Source organism: Pogoniulus pusillus, chromosome 14, assembly GCF_015220805.1.
Source record: "Pogoniulus pusillus isolate bPogPus1 chromosome 14, bPogPus1.pri, whole genome shotgun sequence".
Classification (NCBI taxonomy): Eukaryota; Metazoa; Chordata; class Aves; order Piciformes; family Lybiidae; genus Pogoniulus; species Pogoniulus pusillus.
The window spans coordinates 7,027,841-7,049,543 of NC_087277.1; the positions used below are offsets into that span (position 1 = coordinate 7,027,841).

The 21,703-nt window shown below is 36.9% G+C and overlaps 1 protein-coding gene across 1 annotated transcript in view; it reads right to left on the reverse strand.

Annotated features, from left to right (window-relative positions):
* EIF3H (eukaryotic translation initiation factor 3 subunit H) overlaps window positions 1–21,703 on the reverse strand; it is an 83,541-nt gene that overhangs the window by 48,593 nt on the left and 13,245 nt on the right. The window contains exon 2 of the mRNA XM_064154178.1: window positions 19,951–20,107. Coding sequence (XP_064010248.1) covers window positions 19,951–20,107 — 157 coding nt within the window. The remainder of the gene's footprint in view (window positions 1–19,950; window positions 20,108–21,703) is intronic.

The following is a 21,703-nucleotide window of genomic DNA, read 5'->3' on the forward strand; positions in this document are numbered from 1 at the left end:
TACTAAAAAAGAACCACAGATCAGGAAAGCAGAACAATTAAACAGTGGTTTTGGAGTTAAAAAATTAGGTAAATAAAATTTTTGTCAATCTTGAATACTTGACTTTAGGATTTTGCCTTGCAGCATGAGATGCATTACTGCCTACTGCAAAGCAGAAGAAAAAAATACTTTATCCTGTGAAGTAACAGCAGCTGAAATGAAATATTAAAATCAGTTATCAGTCTTTCCAAGTCTGCAGTATCTTAAGGGAAAAGTCCTGATTCCTTTTTGCTTCTCCAAAGTAAATAAAATTGTGTTGTGCTTATTAAGCACGTGGCTAATATCATCTTTGTCATCACCTCTCATTGTCCAGCACCTTAAAACCAGAAGAAGCTCACTACTGACAAGATCTGGTACATATAATAAGGGAATTACATTTGATGAAGTTGGGAAGAGTGCATTCACTGTCCATTTTTATCCACGTGTAAGTCAAAATGGAGCATAAACTGTTGTAGTTCCAAAAAATGCTCGAGTACTTTTCAATCTTAAAGATTACTACTCTGTCACCTTTCTAAACACAGCTTTTTATACATATGGCTACAAATGGTGCAGCCTGTAGAACTTCCTCTAAAAGACTACCTTTAACTTTGTATTCTAACACTTCTTCAACCAAATACCCAATGTATCTTCCTTTTGTGGCGCATACTAACTTCTACTTACTCCTGTCATTATAACCACTACAGACAAACAGAAATTTGATGTTGACATGGTTAAAACAATTAAAGAGATAGCTTATTCCTAACTGGCCTTTTCTTCATGTTAGGAATAAGTTAACTCTGATTTTTTTTTCCTTTGGGCCACAAAGAGGTGAATTCATAAAGTAAAATAGAACTGCAATTTTATTTAATGCTCACCAGTCTAAGAGAGACAAAGCCACACCTCAACATAAGCGCTACTAGTTAGCAGTGTCTAGCTCACCTGGCATTGCTAGACCATCACCAGAATTACATGCATTTGGTGAATGAGCATGGTAAATAGGGTGCTACAGAATTAATGGTTTATGATTTAAGAGACAAGAACAGTAGGGAACATACAGGAGAAGCTTTAAGACGGCTGTATGTTGAAGGCAATGAGAAATGAAAATACTTCGACTCTTTTTGAGGTAAAACTCATCTTTTCAGCATGTTAAAAAAGACAAACATGTCACAGTACTTATAACTCACAGTTAAAAAAGCACTTCTTTTCCCTTTCCAACAGTTCCCTATGGCTGCCACCTGTAAGACCACAGTTCAAAGGACCACAGGGGAAAAAAATCCATACAAACAACCAAAAAAAAATGTAGAAAAGGAGCCCACACAATTGAAGAGATGGAGGAGTAAGAAAGAGTGAGAATCAGTTACTGTATTTTGTTTAGAGAAATTAAGTGTTGTGATGTTAGACATTCCAAAATTAGCAAGAGACAAACTTCACACTTTCTTTTGCAACTATCCAGGTATCCCAGAGAAGTTACTTGAATTCTTCTATGCACGAGTTTCTTGAGCTGTAAACTAGTGACAGTTTACCTCACAGAGAGGTTATGAGGCAATTAACTGATCATAAAGTGTGCCAAGATCCTCAAATGAAAGGTGCTATGCAAGTGCAGAGTATTAATCTCACACTCTAGGTACAAATCATTCTTATCCCACCTTCTACCTGGTGTTGGCAGCTTTACAACCATTTAAATTCTCTACTACACACGTTGGCTAGGTTCCCTGCAGCAGACATCTTAGACACAGTATACTTTTGTGGTTCAGCTACCTACACTTTCCTGCATAAAACAGAGCATTTGGTTCAAGACATCTGCAGCTTCAGGTTGACTGCCCAAATACACAGTCTGTGAGCTGCATACAGACATCAAGTTTTTGGCTGCAGTACTATGAGATCCATGAAACTTCTGTCAGCTGCATGTAACAGATATGTTGCCAGATACCATCTAACTTGCATAAAACCTGGAGCACAGAAAGAGCAAAAGGCCCACTGGCCATCTTTGCAAGGTTTTTTTGCCTGCACTTTATTCCTCATAGCATTATTTAAATAATACATTAGATGAAGACTTCCTTCTAAATTAATAAAACAATTTAAGTTTGGAGCAGGCAGTAACATAAATGCTGGAAAATCCAGCCATGATTCCCTGGTGGCAGTATGGACTCAGCAGAGGTAGTAAAAAGGACAGTGCAGAAAAGAGATAGTGCTTTTATCAGCCTGGTCTGCAGGTCAGGAGATCAAGCAGAGAAAAGGTTTCAAAGAAGGAAGTGCAGGGGAAAAAGAGCAGTGGTGCAAGCAAGGGCAGATCTGCTCTACGTTAACAGGACAAACTGGGGGAAGGAAGGAGAAAGATCAAGAAAAGAGATGAGAATAGTCATAAATCAACTGCTACCCTAATGCCATAACCTAGATGGGAGAAAAGAGGTGACAGTAGAAGTTAATTTACCGTAAGTGATATTTCCCACATAAAGAAGGAAGAAAATGCAAAACACTTTCATAAAGTTAAAGAAAATATAGCATTTGCAAGATTCCAGACAGGACAGAAGAACAGCAGTTTCTGAGCCTGCACGTACAGGTGACATGATGACAATAAAACCAATTCAAAGACAGCCTGGTGGGACACCACTAAGGAAATGCAAAACAAACCATGCTGATGATCAAAGTTGTGCAACACTGGCTAAATCCACTTTAGTTCTGCATTCACTATAGCTTCTAGTTATGATTTACTAGTATAAACAAAGCCTTTTTTTTTTCTCCTTCCAGCAGCTCAGAAGTGCTTTATAATTCCACAGGACTGAAACCAAGGTCCCTTTCCATTCTTTTCTTCCAAGTCTCTTCTGAATATTTTTCCTCTTCCACAGAGCCAACAGCAATAGAGTTTTATAGATGTTCAGTGCACTACACACCTTTCTGCTATACAGAGACAAAATGACACACACATACATTTACAGACGTCCTGACTGGAGAAGAAAAGTATGCTGGGAAGAAAAACAGCAATGACATTTCTAAATATTTAATACTTCTTAAATTAAAAGACTGGTGAAGTGTTTAAAAATAGTGATCAATTATGCTTTTTCATGTCATGATACATTAATTCTATTCCCACATAACAAAAAAAGGGAAGGGGGGATGTTAGCTTGTTAAGAATTTGAATGAATTTATAGATAAAATATATTTAGTATCAGTAAATGAAATTTAGTGAAAGCTTTAGTTATTCAGACACATCTACTTTCAGACATCTCTTTAGATAAATCCAGAAAGGGAATCTTGCTTCTATCAAAACATGATAGTGATCTTTCATGAGACTGGAACTTGTATTACTTTATTTCTCTAATGGTGTGCTAGTTTGAAGCTAGCTGGAATATTCCGGTGAGAAGAATTAGATTATAGACTGTGAAAAGGAAACAGTGGTGATGTCTACTTCACACACATGCTTCCTGAAATGTATAAAATCAAGAACAAAAATACAGCTAACAGAGTTGCTCTCTGTCTCTGACTGCATGCACTTCTCTCCCTAACTTGCTGTTCATGTAACTAATCCCTCCTCTTCCTAACCCCCTGGCTGATTCTCCGCACTCACCTTAAACGTAAGGGTGGAAGGGAGGTGGAAGGGTGGTTGGGAGCCTCTCCTGGAGAATCTGGGAGGACTGCTGTGTTTCTGTATTATTTTTTTAACTTGTACATTTCTGTCTATAGCTGTAGATACTGTAAATATCTGCTTGTATATTGTGCTAAGCTGTAAATATAAAGCTTCATTCTCATTTCCAGCTCAGCTGAGTCTAGTCTGGGTGATTTTCTTAAGTGCTGGGGGGGTGGGTAACACTTAAACCATCACAAATCAACTCAAACCACCACAAATGGTTTCCTGGTGATGGGACTCTACCTGAGCCAAATATCTGGAAGACTTTACTATGAAAGGCAAACAAAAAAAAAAGTCTACCTGTTCTCATTTTATAACATAGTGAATCTCAAAGATGACCAGATGTGACATTGTGTCTACCATGTCCAGCAGCTACCTTCCCCTGTGTCAAAAGGAAAAAAAAAAAAGAACTGCAACACAAAGAATTGAGTAAAATGTCAAAGTAAAATATTATTTTCTTCTTTATACTATTCTGAGAAACTGCAAGGTTTGAGATGTTTTCATACAAACTCTGGTTTTCATTTCATAACCCTAAATATTTCCAATTAAATCAAACCCCTTTCACATCAATCTCTGCACAAATGAAGACTTCCACGTACAGGAGGGTATGTAGTGTATTAGGAATATTACCAAACAAGTTGATCAAATTGGAGATGTTGAAATGCATAGATTCTAGTAATTCAGAAATCTCTTTGAAATTCAGGATAAATAGGATACCAAAATCATAGGAACAGAGCTAAAAGTCATTTGATAGGCATTTCCTCTCGTAATATGCTGTTTGTAGTAAGCACTTGGCTAACGAGTCCTCCGAGACCTCTCCAGACTTCCCCTCGACCAGTACCAAGACCCTTACAGAGTTTCTGCTCATGACTGACCTGGTACACAAACCCTATGAGGAGAAGCTGAGGGAGCTGCGGTTGTTTAGCCTGGAGAAGAGAAGGCTCAGAGATGACCTCATTGCTGTCTACAACTACCTGAAGGGAGGTTGTAGCCAGGTGGGGGTTGGTCTCTTCTGCCAGGCAAGCAGCAACAGAACAAGGGGACACAGTCTCAAGTTGTGCTGGGGAAAGTATAGGCTGGATGTTAGGAGGAAGTCCTTCACAGAGAGAGTGATTGGCATTGGAATGGGCTGCCCAGGGAGGTGGTGGAGTTGTTGACCCTGGAGGTGTTCAGGAAAAGCCTGGCTGAGGCAGTTAGTGCCATGGTCTAGTTGACTGGCTAGGGCTAGGTGCTAGGTTGGACTGGATGATCTTGGAGGTCTCTTCCAACCTCGCTGATTCTATGATTCTGCGATAAAAGTTAAACTCACTGCTGCTTCTTACAGCCATCTTGGAAAAGGCAGAGGAAGAGAGAGTGGAGGAAGGAAAAAAGGCATGAAAATAAAAACAAAAAAAAGGACAAAAAAGGTGTTTTGTTTTCCTTTGGCAGAAACCTTTTTCTTAATGAGGACAACCAAGTGTTCATTCACTTTGTCTACTCTGAAAAACCCAAAATCTCACAAGAGGCACAAAGACAGTTTCAATTAGAAAGTAGTTTCATCCTAGCCATTACTCTGTTACATAGTACTAAAAAAAAAAGTAATAATAACAACCAAAAAAAAGTGATGAGGGAAGAGGGAGCAGCTTCAGGAGCAGATAAACTCAGTACTGAAAGTAGCATTGCTGGAGGCTGACTACTATGTTTAAGTATCCACAATGAAACCAAGTGCACAGATGCTATCAAACAAATAGCTCTAGCTCTGCCAATCAGCAAAGCCTCAAGAAGTTACAACCATTTTGTACAGAGTGATGGTTTTGTTTCACATCTGCAAAACTGCATCAAAATTTTATTAGGAGAAAGAACAGATATTCCCCTTATCCAAGTAACTAAGATTTCCTTACTGAAGTTATTAAGATGGATCACATTTTACTAATTTATTAGCAAGAATGAGCAAGACTGGAGGATGGACCTAAGCATTACTCCTTTCATTTTAAAGTGTCATTTAAATGCATGAAAGGAAAGCAAAGGAAAATCCTAAAGGGGCATGTCTGCATACCTCCCAAGATGGCAGTACACCACTTCATGTGAACCTCTCTGCCCCCAGAAAGTGTGAGCTATCTCATTGCTACCCACGGCATGGTGCAGAAGTGTCCCACATCTGCTGAAAACCATCTCCTAGCCTTCCTTCAGATTACAGGTCTCCTTTAACAGCTGTTTTTGTTCCAAGATAAATAAATGGAACTAGCATCTCTCCAATACCAATTGCTGAGGGTGAGTACTGTTTTGGTTTTGCAATTCCCTTTTGTATTGTGTTAGATTAAAATCTAAATGGCAGCAATGACAAGAAATATTGACACTATGAACAGATAACTCTTTAAAGCTGGGATCAAAGCAGCAACTCGCCTAATAAAACCAAGGTGCCTCTATCTTATCCGATGCCATACTTACAAGTGGCCTATTTAACAGATTTCCAGGTGTCAACAAAATAAGGGTTGTTGCCAGTTCATTCAGTTCTGGCTCTGCTTATGCATTTGGTGCTTTTTGATAAGAAGGTCTATTTTTTTTTAAGTTCATATTTTAAGAGTCAGGGGTTTTTGTCATGGCAAAACCATGGAAACCAACATGGCTTTGTATTATTCATTAGCTATATAAAGCTGAGATAACTACAAAAGGAGATACTCATGTCTGCAATAGTTTTCCAGGGGCCTATCTAGTTGTCCTGTAAATACATTAGCTGCTTGCTACAGCAGCTTTAAAAGGCTTCACTTGCATGTTTCAACTATAAACAAAATCAGTATTTTTATATTTTTAATTACTTTAGAAAGTCTCCACCTTTAAAAGGAGTGTAAGCTTTGACAGCAAGATGACAAAACAAAAAGAAAGAAAATAATAATTTCATATTTATTCTTCGTTTTAACTTTGTGCTTTATGCATCCAAACACTCCAATCTATTTTTTACTTGAAATATCATTATAAGAAAAGTGGCTTGAAAGTCTTACTCAAACATCACAGAATAGAGCACTGTGAACAACAGGACTCTGTTTTCAAATATTGTATTAAAAAGTAAAACTAAGAGCTTGAATTTCTACATTTGAGGACGGAGAGGCTTTTGTTTTTAAGTCTACACCACCGCATCAAAGCGGAATTCCACAAGGAGCTCTGTCATCTCTCACTATGCCATTCACTATTTTCAAGTAGCATCTTGTGTTCCTCTCCAGCTCAAATTTCTGATCCACTATTTGAACAAAATTCTACACAGAAATCTGGTTTAGAAGTCAAATATTTGCAAAATGCTAGGGAGATGTGCCGTTCAAACCCTCATTTGCCTTTCAGTTACAACTAACGTTTCAGTTGCTACATCAGCCAGGTAGAGATGCCAATATTCCACTGAAAGCCATAAAGACTTGAACATCCAGGCTTACGTGCTGCTTCTAAAACGTTTAAGCAGGTTATGTGTTTGTACAATGTTTAGGACACCCAGCACCAGCTGACACCTCTGGGCATGAGCAGAACAAAGCATAAATCAAGTCATGCTTCCTACTCCGAGCTACACAGCATTCAAGATGGGAGCAATAACCTCATTCTGATTTACATCTGAACACTTCTTACTTGCACTCCTTACACTGTCTTCTCAGCATTCCTCATATCTTCAGCACTTGATGCCCATTGGAAGCCATCACTAAGTCTCCAACTGAATTTTCTGTAAGCTGACCAATCCCAAAGAGACTTAGTCTTCCATCAATAACACACTACTCAATGATTATTGACAGTTATTATCTAACAAGCACATAACTAAAGAACAACAAAAAAAAAACCAAACAAAAATGAACAACAAAAAAACCACCTACAATACATCCAAGGAGACATTTTATTCTTTTTTTTTCTGTTTTGAAATTACTTTTCCCCATTCCAGAGGAGCATTGCCATGTTTGGTTTGTTCTTGAATATCTGGTGCTCCATTCTTGTCTTTCTTGTACACGATGGGTACTATGCAACTGGTGAGCACCACATCAAGTCAAGAAAATCCTCCTTATTAGAATTAAAACATTTTTTTTAGTTGAAAATCCTGTCCTTGCAGCTTTAGGTGCTCCTGACAGAACTCAGCAATGTTTTTCAAGTAGAAGAACCACTCTGCTCAGCCCTTCAGAATTTCATGAGTAACAAAGACCTCCATTTTTAAGAGTGCTTGTTGTTCTGCTGGCTGAGAAAAGTTTTTGAGCCTCAGTGTGTACCAGGAGTGGCACCCAGTGTCCAAACTGCATCCTTACAACAGCGTCTTCAATTGCTCTCTCAAATGGTCTTGCCTTGTGCCTTTCTTACAGGCTGAACCCACAGAAAGCTATCAGCTCTATGCTTAAACTGTACGTTTCACAAAGAATATTTTCCTTAAACTAGTTTATATAAAGCTTTTGCCAAACTTTTTTAATCAACAGTGCATAGATTAATCATGTATTCAACTATTTAATGTGGAGAACAAGTATCCAGTCTGGTAAAATGCTTCAATTAAGCCACACTGTTACAGAGTTAAACTCTGAATGAAATCAACAGTTTCAAAAACTGTAGCCCTTCAAACTGTACTCAATTGACTTAACAGCCACAAGATGATTTATTCCCAATCATTGGTATTGCTTTAGTGGCCCGAATCAGTTTTCCAAAACAGTTTTTGTTAGAACAGAACTAAAGCTCACGTAAATAATTAAACAAAAGTAACCTTAATTTTCATGGTTTCCAGCCATTTGGGATTTTAAAGATCATCTATTTTGCTTGGCTGAGATAACTGTGTTAAAATGAGAGTAACAAATCTAGCAAAGAAAGTTCTTTTGTTTCCTCCCAAAACTGATCAGAGGGATAAGACTTAACAAGATTCAACATCTGGAATAAGCTATAAAGAAAGCTTACTCCAACCTGCTGCAAAAACTACAATTTCTACTTTTTTTTTTCTTCATTATCACAAATAGTTCAGAGTTGCACCAAGATGGATTAAGATAAAATACTTAATAATTAGAATAATTATCCTAAAGCATTAAACAGCTATTACTGTATAAGTCAGTAAGAACAGAGTATGGAGTAATGCAAACTGCTAAAAAGGAAAAAAAAAGGAACATGCTAGGGAGAAAGGCAAAAAGTAAAATCTATATCCATCTACATGTGGAACTCAAAGTGCAAATACCCTTTTCAGAAACTTGGTCACCTTTTCTGTTTCACTAGTTTCAAACCTAAAACTCACCATAACATCTCTGCCTAAGACAATGAAGTCCCCCATTGCCCACCTTATTTTCTCCCTCGCATGTCTGAGAACATCACATGCACCTTTTCAGGAGTCACTTAGCTGTGTGGACATCTTGCAGCTAAGTGAAATTCTGCGTTCATGAGAACATAAAAGATTACATTTCAGTTATTCTGCAAACGTCTCTGAATCAGTTTTTCTTTCTCAAAAGCACAAAAGTGGCACAATTTAAGTTTATCGAGCAATCTTGAATTCTAGTGCCTTCTTAATTAACATGGCTACATTTTCTGCCGCATAAATGCATGCTATAAAAGCTCAAGAATATATTGTATGTATTAGGGGCTTTTTTAGAAATATATATAAGTATATATATACACACACATGTATAAATAGATATTTTTAGATATATATTCACAGACAAGCTGAAAAGCATGTTCAAATCTGTTAAATTAGTTTCCCGTTAAGATTTATTTCGGTTCAACGCAACTTCCACTTGCAAAAACATGCACTGCAAATAAATCTCTGTTAGGTGCCTAATATGGCCAGGAAAACAGTTTTGATTATTCTGTGCCTGCTTATGCATTGTCCTAAAAACAATAAGATAGAACAGCAAGAAACTAGCAATTAAAGGAGTCTGAATGCACATCGGGATTCACTAAAACCCACACTAGCTAAGTAAGGAACAATACAGCTGATGAATAGAACATATTACATTAGGATTGTTAGCAAGTGTTAAAAAAATTATCCTAAGTAGATGTCCCTCATGACCTAAATATACTGCACAAAGAACATGTCTGTCTTGTTTTCTAAACAAGTTTTAAGAAATCTTTCCATTTCTTTTGTTGACTAAAATGCCACAATGCCGCGTAGTGGCTATAAATATGTGCATCGAAGATTTATCATACTAAACCTACAAAAACAAGACTATTTTACTGAAGAGTAAACAATCTATTTTAATGTGTATTTTTCTACTGGGAGAATTTACACTGAACTGAAGCATGTAATCCAATAAAAGAAATCAAACTGTGTGTTCAGCAAACAATGAAACTAAAGACGAGCTGAAAAGTACAGCAACTTCTTGACCACACACCAAAACATGCTAAATGTCTTGCAGTTACATGGATGAGAACTCTTCATCTGCAATAAATATGTGATGCAGATACAGCCAATAGGGCACTATACAGATTTAAGATGCTAGATGCTATTACATGTGCAGCTATGCACCTGGATCACCTTCAGTATTGTTCTAAACAAGTTAGTTTTTCTCCCTAAATGTTCCTGTTATTAATTTTCTATACACTGGCTTGCCAGTATATAGAAACTTAGTAACAGCAGACACCAGCAAAAGACAAGATTTGTTCCGTCTGAGCTTCCTCAGTCTCTGCATGTATTTTTGACTGCATCACTGGATTTAAGCACATAGAGTAACTGTAAATAAACAATGCTAAAATACAGATCTAAACTTGAAACTCTGCTAAGGATTTTTTTTCTATTTTCTATCAAAGGCTAGTATTTATCTTAAAAAATCTTTTCAGTTTAGTAATCTTTGTGAATCAATTTCTTATCCCTTCAACTTCCCTGATGAAGTAGGTTTCCTGTTAGTAAAATAGATTTCAGGTCTGTTCCTCAAGTATTCTAGTCAGTATTCAATACTGAACCACCAATAACGCAAACACAAACAGTATGAACAAAAAGGGTGTGATTGGGTTTAATGTACTTTATACCTCAAGTATCTATCATTTTGTCATAGAAAAGAATAATGCTACATAATTTTTCCAGATTATAAAGCTGAAAAATCCACAATGGAGCAAGAAATAAGAACCAAACATTTTTCTTAATTTACTACTATTATTTAATTTCGATCAATTCTAGTATTTCCCACCCAGGTGTATTGATTTGAATTGTTGTTCAATAGAACTGAAGGCATTTCCTTCATTTTGGTTCTCAGAAAAAATATATTGGTCTGTGGGATTTGTTCATTTTGCCATGCTTTTCTTCAGCTCCCTCAAGTTTATTGCAGCATTCTGCAGGGAAGGAAATGGCTAAATACTTGCATTAGCAAAAAAAGGAAAGGAGGGGGAATGGAAAGAGGTAATAAGAATGTGTTATAAGAACACTCTCTTCCTCTTGGTCCAGTCACAGTGGTAAAAGTGTTACTGAAAGAACAAATATGACACAGAGTCAAAATAACTGGCCAAAGCTACAGAGGAACACAGGGACCACAAGCAATCGGTCTCTTAAGAAAGAACATGCTACAAACAAAAACAAGACATGCAGAAAGCACAGAAAGAGTGATCCAGACAGTCCAACAGGAATATCCACTCCGACAGCAGTGTCCAAGACTGGAGAATTACAATTAAGGATGAAGAACTACAAAGGTCTCATCAGAACTGACAGCATCAACTTTACATGGTCTGTGATTCCTTCTGGACTGAAATTTTACTTCCTTCAAACACAGAGGCAGCCCAAAACTACTCCTTTTCTAACTTTTAAGCACCCACCCCAGCTGGGTAACATGAACACAAGACCTACCAGGATATCCATTGCACTTTCTAGCAATTGCCTGCAAAAAACTTTCCTTAAAATACAAATGGCTATATCCAGACGTTTTTTCTGAATTACAGTACAGTGAAATTCAAATGCTTAGTAAAAGATGAGAGTACATCTGCAGAACAACAAAAGCCAGCAAGTTTCACCTTTGCCATACGTTCACAGCAATGTCATTTCATGAACTAATATGTAGTAGAAAAGCTAAAAGAATTACACAGAAGTCTGCTTTTAATAGGAACTGGAACACTATATATTGTTTGCCATATTTCTACAAGTTAATGTTAGAATGCAAGCACGAGGTCATTTGCATCTGTGCCATTTAAATTCTGTGAGAATAAAAAAATGTATTTCAGAGTTCTTTCATATTCCCCAAAATGAACAAATAATACACTACATGAATTTGTAAAAATCAAATAACCTATAGGTTCTTTGCAATTCATCAAAAAATAGTTTTACAGCTTTGGATACTCAGGGTAAATAACCTGTACATTTTATTTCTCCCTAATAAATAAAATGCAGAAGGATTAATGTTTTTAAAGCAGATATAGGCACAACTTTCAGACTGAAATCAAAGAACAGATATTAAACATCCAAATTTACTTTAATTGGCTACCTTCTCTTCTGCCTTTTTATGTCTTTAGTCAAAGTTGAGCTGATTGTATTAGCGAGAAAGATCAAATTTAGAATAGCCTATTTGTAATATTTTACCTAAATTGCAAGGAGAAGAAATTGGGCTTTCACATTGCTGATTACATAAAAACTACTGAATTTCTGCAAGTGATACAGAACTATATGAAATATCCATATGGCAAACTAAATGACCATATATCATGATTATAAATAAAAAAAATGCAGCTGAGACAGAACACAAAATGGAGTAAAAATTTCAGCTTCAATTCCAAACTTCCATACAGCGAAATGGGCAAATGCAAAACTGAGCTGGATATAATTTTCCAGCTTATTCTAACACTGTTAAAGTTACATACAGCAAACTACCTATCACTTAAGGGAGATGTTTCTCTAGCTTCATTTTTAGGATTATTAAATGGTTACTCTTAAGCACAATGTTCTGTATAATTTAGTGTGGAAGTTTATTAGATATAACAACAATGACCATTGCAGTTGTGGATTATTCAAAAAAGAATTAAAATTAAACTAAACTATTACTGAATTTATCAGAATTTAGGCAGCCATAGGATTGTGTTTCTAAATACTCAGAGAAAAGTGCCACAAAGTGTTTTCTTCTTAAAAAAAGAGATAAAAACCAGTATATTTCTGCATTTAAAAGCAAATTACACTAACTTCATTTGCAGTAGAATTTTAATGACACTGGATTTAAATAAAACTTTAATATGCCTGGTGCTTTCAAGAGCAAAATCATCTCTCTTTTTTGATTTAAAATTATTATGCTGAACAGAAGAATTTACCTACCACTTTAAAGCATTGCCTCTACAGTAAAAATCAAGTTGAAAATCCAGAAATGCCATCAATAAAGCATGTCAGGTAATCCATGCAATACTATGAGAAAAGGAATATGCATTATTTTAAGCCTCCACAGTCCAGTAGTATAAACTCACTTAAATAAGTTCTTAGTTACGCATGGTAGACTTAGGAAGTGAAGAAGAAAACCTGCAAAACAAGAAAGCTTCTGTTCTGCTTTTAGGATACAGAGACACATATAAAAGTGCCCGAATCCAATTTTGCCAACCTACAGTTCCCGCAGCACCTTCAGGCTGACTCAAGAAATGAAAAAACATTGAGTCAGTAGGATTGTATTTAATTCAGTGCACTTTGTAACAGTTTCGGAATACTTTAGTATCAAAGATTATATGGATCTTATCAGATGAAAATCATGTTTATCCCTCTTCTGTCTGTCTGCAAGCCGCAGGTTTTCTGGCTCAGAAGCAGCCCAGCCTGGAGCGCGGTGCGCTGGGTGCGAGTGCCCTCTAACGGGGGCTGCAGCGAGCCTGCTGCCGTCCCGCCGCCTGCAGCCACCGCCGCCTGGAAAAGAGCTTTACAGCGGAGATGAGGATATGCACACGTACTCCTCTCATTTCTCTGTCGTATTTAAGATCGCTAAAAGCACTTTTGCTTGGGCACCTTTGACTGCAAAAACGTACTTCAAGGCATGTTGCTGTATCTGACATAGACAAGCCCACATATCTGCACAAAAAGGGCACTTCAGACTGTGCCCTAAAAAGTAGCCTTTTGTCTTAATTTCTTCTCGGCCCAATAATGACAGAAACCTTCAGTAGAGGTAATTCTGCACAGCAGGAAAACTTCTGCAAAACATTTGATATGCTGCATGCCTGCTGCTCCACCGAACCGTAACAATTATGCAAACTGCATCACTCTTAGTTTCCTTTTAGGAAACAAACTGAGATCTGGCAGTAGTGGCAGGTAAAGTACAAAACAACTCAGGTGTGATTAACAGCTTTCTTAAAGAACCTTGACTATGAGATACATCTTATTACATGACAATTAAGCCCACCTAATAACCAACCAGTTTATTCCAGTATCAGTCCTGGCAACCCAAAGTAAAAAAGGCAGACAAAACTGGTTTTGTGTTTAACAACTCTCTATCCTCTGTAATCATCTACCTTCTGTCATAGTCATCTGAATTTCTTATATAAAGTAATCCTTATATAAATCCCTTCTATAAATTAAATAGTCCACAGACTACTTAATTAATTCAAATGATAAATTTAAAAGAAAAAAGACACCTTAAACTTCAATATCCTTTTTACATACAGCACAAAGTGAAACTTCAGAAATGCAAGCACAAACCTGATGGGCTTTTGCCAGCACTTAATAACTGAAAAGTCAACATTTACATAGCATAGGTTTCTTCCTAAATTACTACAGGAACTTGCAAAAAACCACAGTTGAGGAATTCACATGGACTACAACTGAAGCCAGAACCGTGGCTATGATTTAAATGCTTTTGGGTCATCTGTTCCTGTCCTTAGCGAAATAAAACTTAAAATTCATCTAACTGGATTTCTGCATTTCATAAAAGCTCAAATTTCTTACAAGACAAGACAACACATGTGACTTCTATTTTTTTTGCCAACTGTCATACATAAAGAGAATAAATCCAAACAAAACAAAACAAAAGGGGGAAAAAATGACAGCCAAAACTGCATCTGACTTTTCAGAACGGTTACAGCATGCTCAAGTTCTGTCCTGCAACAATAGAAGAGAAATGAAAGATATGCCTACAAGGATAAATGTTTGAGTGGTAACACCAGCAGCTTTAAAATGGGAATAACTGGATTTTTTTTCACAAGAAAAACTGACCAAATTTAGGCTTGACAGAATTCTTTACAGAAAAGAGATAATCGATGCAGCTAGAGGGCTGTGATTTAATGTCATCAGGACTTCTACAGTAACACTGTAGAAGAAAGGAACATTCACAGCATCCACCGGGTTCCTACAGATGTATATATGCTGTCCAGGAGATTCTGGTTTGACATTACAGGGGTTTCAAGCACCTTAAGTGCAGCCTTTCTAGTTGTGCTCACAAGGCTGTTTGTGGAGCTACACCACTAACTTGAAAAAATAGAAATCTATGAGACAGTAGCCTTTTTTTATTAAGATGCTTTTTAAAAAGCCAAAACAGTCCACCAAACACCACCACACCTACACAATAGCACACAGCACACTGAAAAGCCTGTGAACTCATACAACTTCAGTCTTGCAGGCTCTATAATGCTAAACCAGTGTAGCAGACAACTGGTTTTGCTTCAAGAAAGTAGTCTCAAGAAAAAGTCTTTCAGTAAAACGGAAGGGGCCTTGACACAGACAACACCCACTGTATTCTCACTGTAGTAGGCAACAATTCAAAAGCACCCATTCACTTCATTGCTTTATCCTAAATTAACTTTTCTAAACATGTTTCTTTTAGCTACCCAGAGCCCTCTCCTTCTGCAAGGACAACATATCACAGGTACCTACAACACTGCAATCAAGGCTTAGCAGCAAGAACTGCTGTCACCCCATGTGGGATACTATGTAGGAGCTATGACACAATTTCTCTGTATGCAGCTGCATTCATGTGAGGCTATACAGAAGCCCTAAGAAAAGAAAACGGTGAGTGTTTTTGTGGAAATGTTACTGATGATAAAATTCAGCCTACAGTACAGAAAATGAAAGATTCTAATGCCTGTATTCATCTAGATACTTCTAACCTGAAAATGCAAAAACAAAATTAACTTCCCTTATCAAAAAAGTAAAAATTGTAGGGGGAGGGAGGAGAAGGCAGCATCACCTTTTTATCTGAAGCAATTCACTGGGGATCTAATGTTAACTCTGAATAGTAATAAAAGACAAAAAAAGTTACAACCTACCAATGTATAATTACATAACTGCCTCCAGTTGGCACAATTACCACAGCACTTAATTTATCATCTCAGCTTGCTAAGTACTAAAATACATCAGGTTGAAATAAAACCTGTTTCAAAATACCTTATCAAAATAACATCTCAAGATCTACAATGAATCACAAGATGTATGCTACATTTTTAACTCTTGCTTTCTATGAAAGGAACATAAATTTCCTTGAAACAGGGAGAAGAACTACTCAATGAATAGCAATGAACATAAAAACAATGTAGTACAAAGGACTGAACTTGACATGTCACTCATGGACATGATCTATAGTCAAGAATACTGCATTTCTTTCTTAGGAAGAAAATAAACCTCATGCATTACACCTTTTTTTGGTAAACCTTATCTGTAAGAAGGCAAAATTATGCTCAGGCAAAAGTTTGGAAGCACTCTAAAGTAAAAGAACTCTCAGAAACTCTCAGAAAACTTCCTTCACAAAGACTTTTACAGAAGTACCAAAATCCCTACAGCAAAAACCTGATTTTCTCTAAACAAGAGCTGAATCCATAGGGTAGAGAATTGGGTGCAGGAAGGAATAGGGGTTGTACATGTACAATACCTGAAATTATCTTCTTAAAGACCTGTGTGCTGAGAAATAAATTCAATACCCCTAAGGACTTAAGTGCCCTAGTAGTAAGGAAACAGCAATCTGAGAAGTAAAAGTCTGAACGAAAGTCCAGAGTGCAGCCCTAAAATATCACAGATTCATGTTGAAGCATCTTTTGCTGAAGACTCAACAACCTAACCCTGTTCTGTAGTTTCACTCCATTAGCTCACACATCATCAACTAAATTTCAGCTACAGATTTCTAACACAGAAAGCTGGATTGAACCCTCCCACCCCCCTCCAAAAATCTTGCGCTGCAGCAGGCTGATCTAAGTGTTTAAGACTTCCCTGACAGGAAAATCTTACCAAAAAATTACATTTTTTGCAAAGAACCACAGGAAGATGACACTGTAGGAGAAACTTTCTAAGATGAAAACCACCTGTGCATTCAGAAATGGCAAACAATCACCCTAGAATTTTAATAAGAATTACTTGAAACTAAAAAAACCTTCTTGTTTTCTTTAGTTTCTGAAAATTGTCTAATTAAAAATACACTAAGAAAATGTTCCTGTACTAAAAGAACAAGCTTTAGTATACATCTTTTTATTTAAAAGTATCACTTCTGATGGAATTCCACTGCAGCAAATACTTTACTATTACCTCAGGCACTAGCAGTGAGACGCAAAATGGCAGCAGAACAAAAGCACATCTAAGCAGATCTGAAGAAATGGTTGTCACTAACAAGCTAGAAATAAATCTTTATCAAACTCATTCTTACACATTACGCAGGCATATTTCAAGTTCAAATTAATAATGTTTTCTCAGCACCCTTGAAAATATGTTTTGTATTAGATTTGCTCAGTTTACAAAAGGAAAACATTAGCTTCAATGTGTCTTGCCAATTATCCAGCAGTTTGTTTGCGCAAATACAACCCTCCTGTACATAAGCAAAATTCCCTTAACAATGATCACCTTGAGATCACAAGGCAGAGCAGTAATTTTCATGTAATCTGTTCCTAGAGATCCTCCAGAATGATACAGAACAAAGTGATTTTGCATGTATTTATTCAGTTGTCAGCATTGCACACCAGGAGTCTGCCAAGAGATAAACACACCATGGTTGCTCCCCACTTCCTCCCCTCAGAAGGAGAGTCTGGTCCCTCAGACAGCGCATCACTCCCTGCATTAACGTAAGATAAAGTATGACTGAAGTCTGCTAACTGCTTTCTGCAGGCCCAAAAACTTGACATCTCAACATGATTCTTCCTATCCCAGAATTTTAGAGGAGTAAAAAAAATAAAAACACATACTAAGGAAGGAAAAAAGACAACACAATGTTGTTCTGCCCAAAGAGAACAACATTACGGTGATGGAGGCACTCAAGTGCCAAGACCCTTCTACTTTCCTTCCATATCTGTAGGCTTGGATTTGTGCAAATACATAAAGCAAATTGTAATACTGATTCCAGTCTTATGGGAAGGGAGGTGCTTTGTCTGGTTAGGTTTCAGCAGGCTGAATGTTGAGGTTCTGGCATATTACAAGGGATTTCTTTGTTGGAGTTTCTTTATCTAGAAGAAAAAATATCTTTTGAAAATTTGGCAGGATGGTCGTGTAGAGAAATACTGCTCCAGGGAAATCAAACAAGGAGTGTTTATAAAACATTATTGTTTTTCACATTGGCAAGACAGAAGACAACTCTGTAAGGAGCTTAAAAAGGCATATAATGCTCAGCTGGCAACCTTCAGAGATATTCTGTTTGGGTTTTCATCTTCCCTACCCTCCACCACATAGGTCAAACAAGCCTTAGGTGAAGGGAATGCAGAATGAACATAAGCACTCTGCATTTCCTGAGTGATTCAGAATACTTAACTATTTCACTGAGAAGGATACAGACAGAACCTCTTTTTTACCCATACAGAAGCAGCTAGGAAAGATGAGAAGTAATACAAAATTAATCTTGAGGTTTTCTTAGAGGGTTCAGCACAGGCAGGCTGCCCAACTTGGCTGCAAATGCCCTATCCATGCTAGAGGTGCATATCAGCATCTCCAAAACAGGTTCACCTTCCACTCTGGATGCAGTTCACTTTCTTTTCTCTGCCTGTAGCATGGCAACAGAAGGTTGGCAAGCCAGGGCATCCAGGTGAAGGAATCTCCACAGGCATTGCTTTTTGCACCTTACTTAATGCCAGGATTACTGCCCACTTGCTAAAAAAGGAAAGAATATAGACTAGAAACAAGAGTCATTTTCTTGGAAGGAAGTTTCTCCCACGCAGGAAGAGTTGAACCTTCCATATCACTTCACAGGCTCACAGCTTCAGCATGGTAGTCACCATATGGTGAGATGAATCCATCTCAATATCTAAGAAATGTATTTCAGGCGTTGCTCATCTATCAGCTACATGAAAATAATTCAACTATGTTCTACAGGAAAAAAATGTAGCTTGGGCTCCAATCAAAAATTTAAGATTACTCAGATCCTTTGAAGAGCTCCAGAAAAGAAGGAATCTTTAAAACATATTTTATACTTTAATAAAATATAGATCTGACTCAAGTACCCTATTAATGTATAACAATTAAGACTCCCTCAAGTTTTTCTTCTTTTTCATATAGCAAACTGTATAATCCCACAACAGAAGCAATAAACAGCTAAGAAACCTTAACAAGTGGCAAATAATTCTTAAAATTACTTGTTCTAAAGGCAAGCTCTGAGATTCTTCTGTAATAAGATATTAATTTAATAATATCTACTCTCATTACAAGCAAAAGAAAGCAGTTTATAAAATAATCTTGCTCAAATGGAATTATCAAAATTAGATAGAATCAAGCTTCCAACCACAAATACTTGGACTATATTGCCTTTTTAGTTACTTTTGAAGTTAATCTCTCTGAGTCCTAGCAAAGAAGTATTTCTACTAGTATAATTAAATACCCACATACATATACATCATATATAACCAAGATCAGAACTTCAACTTTATTCTATAAATTGTATATCATTCTGTGTCAAGCCAATTATGATGACTTACATAGCAACAACAAAACATCACTAGGACTAGCAAGCAATCACCAAGACAGTTAGAAACCATAGATGCTACCTCAAGCTCACTTGGAGAAGTAAAAATATCACTCAAATTTCAAGTAACCAAGTTAAAAGCATCTTAAGCTTAAAAAGCTTTGCTCTGCAGGCTTTCAACGAGTACTTAACACAAATAAACAAACCCACGAAGAGACAATCTATATGCCTGACTGCATACATACACAGATTTATGTATACATACTCATCCACACAGCCATTTCCATGAAAAGGGTTTGAAGTCTATATGAATTATAACCTGGAAAGTAATGTTGCTTCCTGTGTGGACAGCCTTGCTCTAAAATAGCTGTGTCTATATAACTCAGGTTTTATCCCTATAACTTTCCTTACACAGACAAGACTTAGGTGGATTGTCAGGATAGCATTGTAGGTAACGCAGTGATTCCTCAAGGCAAACAGAAAACACCCTCTGATCACATACGAGCTTCTGGTCACCATGACCCAAAACAAACCACCTATTTTTACACCTAGAGATTTCACTGGGGGGTTTTACCTAAAGTCTTGCAAAATGGTAACCATTACCTTCATCAAAGTCTGCATCATCTTCCGTATGCTGAGGGAAAGGGAAGCAATTTGTGATTTCAAGTCTGTCATCCACCACAAGACCCAGCAGCACTCCTTGGACCACTTCATTTCCCTGTCCTTCTTCTTGGTAATGTTTAATGATCTTTAACACAACCTAGAACATGAAACAAGACAATCACAATATGCAATGGTAGGTTTTGTTCTCCAACTACTTATTAGATAATTTTAATTTGTTAAGTGTTGCATAAATCAGAGCTGCAAACCAAGTGAGCTACTGGCTTAACCACCAGCAATTTTAACACAGGTTGAGGAACAGCATTATAGGAGAATAAAAGAGAGCATTAAATGAATGGTCAAAATGCAGTTCTAAACCAATTTTCTAAAAACACCCTTTTAAAATGAATTATTGATCCTTTCTACTCTGCCTTGTTGCTTTAACTGTTAAAAGCTATCTTGCAAGGGCAAATAAGCTCCCTCCTGAGGAAAACATTGTACAAGAAACAAAATGCCTTGAAAGTAACAATGCAGAAACCAGTAGGGAATTTTTTAAGGTACAAAAGGCATCAAATTTCAGATGCATTAACCTTCACTGTTACATCTCGTTACGGTTTTGCTTCAGATGATAGATTAATTTATATTTTTTGAACTGTGCCACAGGATATTTAAGAATAATGAATGAGAAAAGAAAAAGGGAAAGACAGAGTAGAAATTACTCATATTTTTAAGGTAACTGTCATTTCCTTCCCTACATCTGAACTCAAGTAATAGTATGAACACTCAACAATAGTCAATAATTTGCTAGAAATGCTTTACACTTAATTTTTATGTTTAACTCTGAGAACTAGAACAAGATAAAACATTAACCATAAGAGAAAGAGACTCCTTTAGAAAGAGAGGTCATGATCTCACTATTCTAAATTTCACACCTGTTAGCAAGCTAGAGAAATTCAGGTTTATGACTTCACTGGAAAATACATTTAGCTACTGAAATCACATATAAGATAAATGAATGAGTCTGAGAAATGCATGCAATGGAATATGATTCTTCTTTTCAACTTGTTCTTTGTTCTGGTCAGTTTTATTTAGCACATTAAGACAGAAGCCTTTACCATAGCAAGCTCCACAACTCGGATTGAAAAACCTGACATCAAAATACTACCATATGAGCAAGCAGCAAACATGTAGGAACCTGTGCTTCAATACTAAAAACAGACCTTTGAGAATAAAGTAAAACTATTTATCTAGTGCTAACAAGACCAGTTTCAAACATTTAAAATGTCATTACCATTTAATTGCTAGTCTAGATAAAGCAGGAAGAGACGATCACTCTAAAAATGACAACACCATTACATTTACCAATTTAACTACACAAACCAGTACTTCCTATTCAGTAAATCACTCTCCCCCCAAAAAAAGCAGCATCACAGGAGAATCTGAACAGTCTGGACTGAAAATAACTGTAAGAAATGTTAATAATACAAATAACAATACACTGAGTGATGCAAATCAATTCTTCCAAGTGACACAGGAAAAAAAAATCTCAAAGAAATGTAAAAGAACACCAGTATAACCTGTCTTTCACAGAATGTTAGGTGTTGGAGGGACCTCAAAAAACCATCTAGTCCAACCCCCTGCCAGAGCAGGATCACCTAAAGTAGATCAAACAGGAATGCACCCAGGCAGGTTTTGAGCATCTCCAGAGGAGGAGATTCAACGATCTCCCTCTTTCATCCAACACTGATTCACTTTC